This window comes from Mobula hypostoma, chromosome 15 (assembly GCF_963921235.1).
Source record: "Mobula hypostoma chromosome 15, sMobHyp1.1, whole genome shotgun sequence".
NCBI classification, from domain to species: Eukaryota; Metazoa; Chordata; class Chondrichthyes; order Myliobatiformes; family Myliobatidae; genus Mobula; species Mobula hypostoma.
In genome coordinates this window covers 63,192,570-63,201,669 of record NC_086111.1, presented here as the reverse complement: position 1 = coordinate 63,201,669, position 9,100 = coordinate 63,192,570, and the positions used below count along the sequence as shown (strand labels likewise).

General features: G+C 42.1%; 1 protein-coding gene across 1 annotated transcript; it reads left to right on the top strand.

Moving 5' to 3' along the window:
- Positions 1-2,700: 2,700 nt before the first annotated feature.
- dusp7 (dual specificity phosphatase 7) lies at positions 2,701-8,643 on the top strand. Its single transcript, XM_063068178.1, has 3 exons — positions 2,701-3,476; positions 4,227-4,661; positions 5,811-8,643. Exons 1-3 carry the CDS (start codon positions 3,086-3,088, stop codon positions 6,116-6,118), a joined length of 1,134 nt encoding a protein of 377 aa, XP_062924248.1. The 5' UTR covers positions 2,701-3,085; the 3' UTR covers positions 6,119-8,643.
- Positions 8,644-9,100: the final 457 nt, after the last annotated feature.

Sequence of the window (9,100 nt, the reverse complement as noted above, 5' to 3'; positions counted from 1 at the left end):
TAAATCTCCCATTTACCTTAACAGTCATCAAATGTTATGGCATAAAACTGGCCCTTTGGCCCATCTAGTATGTGCCAACCTGGTCCTCTGTCTTGTGTCATCTACCTGCACCTGTACCATAGCTCTCCACAGAGACCATAACCTTCTACACCCCTCTCATCCACGTACGTGTCTAAACTTCCCTCAAATGCTACAATTGAACCCACGTATCTCACTTCCACTGGCAGCTCTTTCCATACTGGAACCACCCTATCAGTGAAGAAGTTCAAAGAGCATAACTCCAGCCCAGCCCATCTATCCTGTAAATAAAAATTTAATGACAATAACCTCTTAAATTACTTCTCCACATTAATTTTTTTTAAATTAAGGTATAGCAGGCAGTAAGCCCTTCTGGCCCTTCGAGCCGTGCCGTGCCGTCTAGTTATTCCCCAAGCCTAATCATGGGACAATTTACCTACCAATGGGTTGGTCTTTGGACTGTGGGAGGAAACCGGAGCACCTGGAGGAAACCCACGCGGTCACGGGAAGAATGTACAAACTCCTTACAGGCAGGGGTGGGAATTGAACCCAGCTCACCTGCACTGTAAAGCGTTGTGCTGACCAATACTCTGCTGGGCTGCCCAAATTATCTCCATAATGTGGAGGGGTAACCAGAATTGCATGTAGTAGTGTTCGAAGAAAACAGAAATAAAGGCTGCTACATTTCTTCAAAGTATAGTGCTTGGTATTCCGTACCGCAGACAATTAGAGGCAACATCTTGGATTCCTTCTTATCTACTGGTCTTGCTACCTTTGGGGACTTGTGGGTGCAGAATGTTTTCCTCCATTTCATAGCATCGTGTCATTTATTGTGCATCCTCTTCCCTTAACCGCCTTTCCCAAAATGAATGACCTCAGACGCCTTTGGGTTGATTTCGGTTTGGCACGTTTGTGGCCATCTATCCAGTCTATTCATCTCTTCCTGCTCACTTCATCTTGTCCTTGTTAGGGTTTGCTATGGGTGCTTTCCAAAAGTCAGCAGGATCAGATGCTAAGCTTTGATTCTTTTTTTTTACTAATGATAAAATATGTCACCTAACGCGCTCGAAAATTTCTACAGATGTTCCGTCGGACTGGCTGCATCACCGTCTGGTACTGGGTGTGGGGGGACTACTGCACAGAATCCAAGTAAGCTGCAGAAAGTTGTAACATTAATCAGCTCCGTCACGGGTAGTAGTCTCCGTGGACTGCAAGACAACTTCAAGGAGTGATGCCTCGTAAAGGCTGCGTCCATCATTAAGAACCCCCATACAGTACCTTGTTCTCATTGCTACCTTCAGGAAGGAGGTACAGAAGCCTGAAGGCACACGCTCAGCCACACAGAATAGCTTCTTCCCCTCTGCCATCCGATTTCTGAATGGACATTGAACCCATTGAACCCTCGCCCTCACTATTTTTAATTTCTGCTTTTGCACTACTTATCTAACTGTTCAATCTGCATACATATACTGACTGTAATTTAGTTTTATATACATTGTACTGCAAAGTTAACAAATTGCACGACATACGCCGGTGATATTAAACCTGATTCTGAAATATAGAAGGCAATCCAAAGGGATATTAAAGCAACCTAATCTCCCAGGTGGTGTTTTTTTTAAAGGCTCGACTCTATTTCAAAGAGCAAACGATTTCCTCCTGGTCTTAAGGTCAATATTTACCTTGATATTATATTACTGATAAAAAACATTATCTAGCCGTTATCACGTTGCTGCATGTGTGAACTTAAATTGGCTGCCACGTTTCTTACATTTTAATTCAAACTACTGCGTTGGCTGTATGGTGCCTTGAAATGCGCTATAAAAATACAAATGCTGAAATTGCACCAAAATATTGATCTTAATCAACAAATCCCAATTAGAAACAATTTAAAAACAATTTAGAATGTTTTACGTGTATCTCGAGAATAACCCAAGTTTTTAATCAGGGTTCGGAAGTAAGTCCAGAGCAATTTTATTGCTCACTCTGTTTAAAAGAATGAAACAAGAATGTTGCACGATTAAAGACAAGTTGCTAATCCTGGTGTGGATCGAGTTTCAGATTGTTTTACAGGAAATCGCATTATAGTCATCCGCTGCAGGAAACAGTTTTGAAACTCCCTGGAGATGGCTCAAAACAACTAGACTGACACCAGTTCCTTGAGCGGGATCATTTTTAGAAATTATTTATTTTGCACATCTGCCCTTTGGCTGCGGGCAGTGCTGTGCGCCTGCCTTCAATTGCGCCTTTCAACTTTTTACTGACTTGAGTGAAATGTCAGAGGATCCCCAGGCACTTTTCGCAGAGTTAAACGGAGATTAGGTTAATTAATTGTTTTATTGTCCAGATTTGTTACTGTGATGAAGGTCTCCTTCCTGCACTTTCATTAATAAGACTGCACGGGCTAGTTACTCATTGACTCGCACCAACCCCGCGCTTTCCAAACCCAAACAAGGAGATACGGCAGGTCCGCTGCCATAGAAACGTGACGTTGACTGCCTTTCATTCGTCCGCAACTTTTGCCACACACTTCTAATTCAATGTAACAATGGGAAGGGGGCGGTGCACCCGTTTCCTTGGTGCTGATTGGCTCATTGACCCAGGGCGGTATCGCCAATTGGCGGAGAGGCAGGCGGGGAACGTAAGGTCGCTTGTGGCGGAGGGAACTGTCAGTCAAGGCGCGTCACGCAGCTTCGCTGCCTTAACTCGGTGTGTTGAGCATTTGGGAGGGAGGAGAAAAATTAACACCGGTGGAATCGGTGGCGCTGACCCAGTGCTTCAGTACTAGCGCCGTACACACGGGAGATGGTGAATGAAGACCAGCGAGATAGGACACATAGTTTCAACTGGGGGTCCCTGCTGCTAATCATCTCCCCGTACCTTGTTACAGTGGAATTGGTTCTGCATTTTCACTACGACGGTCTTCAGAGCAAGATTTTTTAGCTCCTCTCATAAGGAACACGCGAGACGATTGCGTTGGACTTGTGCCTTTTTTTTCCGCTGTCGGGGCAACGCTGTAGTTCGGAGGACGAAATTGGCCCCGTCGGCTTTCCCTTAAAAGGTTTTCCTCATGAAAAATCAGCTTTTTTGTACTACCTCGGCCATGGCGATGAACAAGAGTGTCGACTGGCTTCAAGAGCAGCTGGAATCCGGGGATGCCAGCCTGCTGCTGCTTGACTGCCGATCCCACGAGCTGTACGAGTCCTCGCACATCGACTCGGCTATCAATGTGGTCATCCCGGGGTTGATGCTCAGGCGGCTGAAGAAGGGCAACCTGCCCATCAAGTCGCTGATCCCCAACAACGAAGACAAGGAGAAATTCGTGAAGCGGTGCAAGACCGACACGGTTATCCTATACGACGAGTGCACGATCGATTGGCACGAAAACGGAACGAGTTCTGTCTTGGGGTTGTTGCTACAGAAACTGAGAGACGATGGCTGTAAAGCTTATTACCTGGAGGGTAAGGCTGCAAACTTTTTTCCCCTTTAGATTTGTGACAAAATGTAATTTTTATTTATTTGCTACTGGAACATTTCTTGGTCGAACTTTCTGGCGCGGGGGGTAGGGGGTGGTGTGCGATTCTCATTCGCAACACAATCTATCCCAGATACTTTTTTTTAAAAAAAATGAAGCAACTCCCTCCACCACCAACCCCTCCCCTGACCAAGTTTGTGCTTTTTTAACATTTGAGTCACATTCCTTCTGTAAAGCGGGCCGGTTAACTTTCCTCAGTAGCTGAGTTGAAAAGTCAAACCTCATTCCATGCGGGCATTTATTTATTTAATTGTTGGCTTGGGAAGGCTCGATTTGGGGCAGCAGAACTTGTTATCTTTTTCCTTTAAAACTAGTATACTTGCGCCTTCATACTTTTTCATATATGTATAAAAAGTAGTTTTACGGTTCAGGGACCTTGAAGGATTGTGGAAGTGAACTGCTCCAAGGGAGGGAGAGAAGTGAAACAACTCTTTCCACCAAAATGGCTCCGCCATGTTGTCTTGCTTGAGTAAAATCCCAGTTTTCATGAATGGGTAAATATTACGTGGGGAGAAGGGGGGTTTTGCAGCATGAGGCATGAATTACCGGATTTCTAACTTTTGTATGATTTGGGAGTGGTGAATGGGGTGGTGCCATGAAGTGTCAAATCTGTCCTCTCGTCTTGTTTACAACTTTTTTCCCCCTCTCTCTCTCTCTCTTCCCCTCGTTGTCACAGGGGGCTTCAACAAGTTTCAAACCGAATACCTCGAGCACTGCGAGACCAACCTGGACTGTTCTTGCCCCAGCAACTCTCCCCCCGTGTCCGTGCTGGGACTGGGAGGGCTGCGAATAAGTTCCGACTGCTCGGACGGGGAATCCGACGCCGATCGGGAGCCCAACAGCGCGACCGAGTCTGAGGGCAGTCCTCTGCCCAATAACCAGCCCGCCTTCCCCGTCCAGATCTTGCCGTACTTGTACCTCGGCTGTGCCAAAGATTCGACGAACCTGGATGTCCTGGGAAAGTATGGCATCAAGTATATCCTGAATGTAACCCCTAATCTTCCCAACATGTTTGAGAACGACGGGCAGTTTAAATACAAGCAGATTCCAATTTCAGATCACTGGAGCCAGAATCTTTCACAATTTTTCCCTGAAGCTATTTCGTTCATAGGTAAGCGTATTCTTCCTTTTGTTTTTTTTTATAAAGTTTTGCATTTGTAGTAACTGTTCAGAGTTGAATAAAGTTGTTTAAGCTGTAATCAGTTAATTTGACTGCTCTGTCTGTGTATATTTGGTTATCTGTTGTTACCCATGCCGTCTAATGGGTAAGTTACTGTAGCGTGACATCCTGAAAGACCCAAATGTACTGAAGTGCATAATAAAGTTTGGATTTGAAAAGTACTAGAGGCAGCAGAAATGCTAATATTTGAAGATTGCCCGGGAGTAGCCATGTTATTGTATTGTAAACGTGCTTCACGTACCTCGGCCACTTATAACTGAATATCACTATTAACATTCTAATAGTCTTGATAAGTTTGAAAAAAATCTCTACAAGTTAAAACTTTGCTCTAAAGATACAATGTTTTTACATTTAGACAACAATATTAGTGTCTCATCTGATCCTCCTTTAACCAAAAATAGCCCATTTTTCTTTCTGTATCTATTTTAAAGTATCTGGTTTAAAGTTATCACACCTTTACTTCTGCTCCTTGGTCAAGCAGCTAATTTTAGTCATAGAACTGCATGCAGGAGTGTTTTTTTTTGCTGTATTTGTTGTCTATTGCAGTGCAACATTGCATGATTAGAAGAGAAATGCCCCTTCCTTGTATTTTCTATTTGGCGAATGACAAAATTCAAACATTTGTACACTACCTAATTAATCTAAATGGCTGACTTTGCAGTCACTTTCAGCAAGACTCGGTGAATAAAAAGTACAATTCTTGTAGTACTCTTGTAATTGAGGTATTTATTTTAGTTATTTAATTGCATTATCAGCCCTTGAGAGACTTAAGATGGTATGTATTTTTAATACTCCTACAAGCTTGCGTTGGTGGGCTGCATTTATTTTTATGTTAGTCAGGGACAGATACGGCTTTATGTAAGTCTTTTGTTGACACTCTGACAGAAAATTGTTTAAAGTTATTCCTGGGGCTTCCTAAGTGGCAATTGAATTAGCAAATTATTATTGTCAATGTTTAAAATTCTGGAACTATTTAGAACCTCTTGAGCCAGTTAATTATCAACGTTGATTAAATAATGTGGAGCAGTTCTGTAAATGGGATACAAGATTTAATGAATATTTTTATTTATTTTGGGACAGATGAAGCTCGATCCAAGAAGTGTGGCATACTGGTTCACTGCCTAGCTGGGATTAGCAGGTCAGTCACTGTGACTGTTGCGTATCTCATGCAGAAATTGAACCTTTCACTGAATGATGCTTATGATTTTGTGAAAAGGAAAAAGTCCAACATCTCTCCAAACTTCAACTTCATGGGGCAGCTTTTAGACTTTGAAAGGACTCTGGGACTTACAAGTCCCTGTGATAACAGGGCTCCTAAAGAACAGCTGTATTTCACCACTCCTACCAATCACAATGTTTTCCAGTTGGAATCTCTTGAGTCGACATGAAGAAAAGGACATGTGCAAATCTTTAAACGACTACCATTTGAAAAGCTTGCTATCAGGTGATCTTGGGGGGAGGTGGGGGAAAGACTGGTCTGACCAGGTTGATGAATCTGATCACTGCTTGGAGAATGTGCTTGCTGTCTCGTATCACCCTGATAATAATGATCGGGGGGAATAAACTGAGGTTCACTGAAGAGTGAGTTTTCAGTTTTGAAGGGTATTAAAGTTTATGGGAAGAATAGTTTTCAGAGTGCAGTTACATGCTGTGACATCTGATGTTGTCAAGCACCCAGGCAGGCAATGAATCCACTACAGACCTGTTAGCTAAATGTGATGAAAAAGACTTGGGCACTTGGACATCTGCAGGAAGGTGCCATCCCATTACCCTCGTTCTACATTTTGAGGAAGCTTTACTCTACAAAATGTAGGGTTGCTGCATTTTTCCCTCATAATAACTGGACTGTTGTACAAACAGTTATTGTTCAATCACATTTTTTTGATTGTTTTCTATGTTATTTGTTGACCTAATGCAGTTTGCACAGTTGTGAAGCCTCTGAGTCATGGCACTTCACTGGTACTCCACAGAGGTAATGGACACTTCATTGTGGTAGGCATCTGGCAAATGTGAATGGGACAGACCTGGATGTTACCTGGACCGTGCATTGAGCTCTGAAGGGAAGTTAGCATTGCAAGAATACAATTTTAATTTGTTTTCTCTAAATGCTTAAGCTGAAGAAGATGGACTGTTTGAAGTCCTAAGCCAATTTCTTTACAGCATGCTTGAGGTTGCCCTGGCTGTACGGAGTCGCAGGCAATGATTAATGTTAAACAGCTGGGTTAAATCGGATCCAGGTCAGTCTGTCAGTGGGAAGTAATTGTAGATGCCAGCACTTATCTTGCATACTACATACTGAACTCTTTTTAACTGTTGCTGCTACTCTGAGGTCCCAGACAAAGTTGAAATAAAAACCTTATTGAGCTGCAAGGAAACGAAGATTACTGCAGTGTTACGCTCGGTTGGAAAATCGTCAAAGACTTCACAACCTTGGCTGACCTTGTAATCTATTTCAGCATTTTTGTTTTTGTTTTGTAGTATAAATCCACTGAAATGCTTGGTATTAGAAATACTTATGAAACATAATTTGTATTGATAACCGAAGCTTTTTGGGTCCAAATTTCTGCAATTTCTTTTTGTGCATTCTGTTTTTCTTTTTTTTTAAAAAAACAATTGTCCAATTTTCATAGCCTTTTATGTGGAGGTATGTCAGTGTGACCGTGTAAGATACAAAGAGGGTTTAACAGTTACAAGAACACAGGCATTATTTGGGGGAGGGAGAAAATCGGTTCATTACTAAATGGATCATCTTGCATCTTACCTCACTGAGGACTTTTCAGGGATGATGGAAATGCATCAGTTATCGTGTTACAGCTGAGTGGATTTGTAAAGCTTTTGTGCTGTACATGGTTGAGATGCATATGTGTTTCAATATGAGCTTGGTAGAGGGTAGTTTTTGCTTTCTGATTATGAAGGAGAAACTCTATATTGTATAGTATTCTGAACCAATACAACACATGTTTATACTTCAAATAAATATTGAATTATTTTTTCTTTAGATACTGTGTCGCTGTTTCTGCGTCCACTTTATTTTAAAGGGTTGTGATGAGGGCAACATTAGTATGGTTATTTTCTCTGTTTTTGCTGCCTTGCGGCATGAAGAGTCAAACGCATGCTAATGGAGTGGAGTTACATTTTTGCCCTGACTGTGCTAGAGTTGTGACATTTCCTTCCCTGAGGGCCATTAGCAAGCTAGTCGGTTACAGTCATCAACTGGTATTCAGTTTCACAATTTCTAGCTGCTTTCCTAATTTGGAACCATTGGGCTAACTTCCTTTCGCTTGATAAACATTTTTCTTTGCTGGTATTTTGTTCTGCTCTTTGTTCTCTAATTTAACACTTTTAAATTAATCTTTCCTTTTTCCTCTGCCTACTGCATATTACGGTATTTGGTGTTGGCCATTTCGGAGCTATCTCCTTTGGGAAGAAATAATACAAGTTAAGGTGTCTCATCAGTGCTGGTACAGTCGTTGTACCACATTCTATTGAACACATCGACAAGGAGTGCTGTCGAAGTAACACAGTATCCATCAAGGACCCCCGCCCTCCAGGCCATTCTGTCCTGCTGCTGCTATCAGGAAAGTGGTATGGGAGCCACAGGTTCAGGAACAGTTTTTAACCCTACAACCATTAACCATCAGGCTTCTGAACCAATGGGGGATAACCTCATTCACCTCAACAATGAACTGATTCCACAACCTATAGACTCACTTTCAAGGATTCGACAACCCGTGTTCTTGATATTTATCATCATTATTTCTTTTGTATTTGCACACTTTGCTGTTTGTTTTCCACCTCCCCCACCCCCCCACCCACATCGGTTGTTGCATATGTCTGCCTTTGTTGTATGCAGTTTTTATTGATCCTGTTGTGTTTCTTGTATTTACTGTGAATGCCTGCAAGAAAACGAATCTCGGGGTAGCATCTGGTGACGTGTATGTACTTGGATAATAAATTTATGTGAAAGTCTTTGAACTTTTTGATGCACAGTAAACTTTGGTTTTCGAGGAAGGGTACTGTTGCTAGACGGTCTTAGCTGAAACCTCACCAGCTCTACTTGGATTGTCTCGTTAGTTAATGGGGGCTGAGATTTTCTCTTAAAATGGTGGGGTGTAATTTTTTTTTTCACTTCTCAATTCAGCTATGAAAGGAGTTGAAAGGGGCAAAAGATTTGAGGGCTGAAGAATAAGTACTTGTATGAACCAGTGCCTGCCAGTACTATGTTCTTTTCAAAAAGCTGCTAATTAGCCTGTTGTAAACAGCATTAAGATGTCTTTTAAACCAATCATAATTCACTTTTGTAGCAAAGGGAATTGTAGATTTAAATGCATGCCAGGTTAGACATAAATTTTGTTTATGTATACACATTT

Excerpts from the sequence above, each read along its gene's own strand:
- dusp7 (XM_063068178.1), top strand. The coding sequence starts at position 3,086 with ATGAAAAATCAGCTTTTTTGTACTACCTCGGCCATGGCGATGAACAAG. Across the intron at positions 3,477-4,226 it reads TAAAGCTTATTACCTGGAGG|GGGGCTTCAACAAGTTTCAA; the intron begins GTAAGGCTGCAA and ends TCGTTGTCACAG. Across the intron at positions 4,662-5,810 it reads TGAAGCTATTTCGTTCATAG|ATGAAGCTCGATCCAAGAAG; the intron begins GTAAGCGTATTC and ends ATTTTGGGACAG.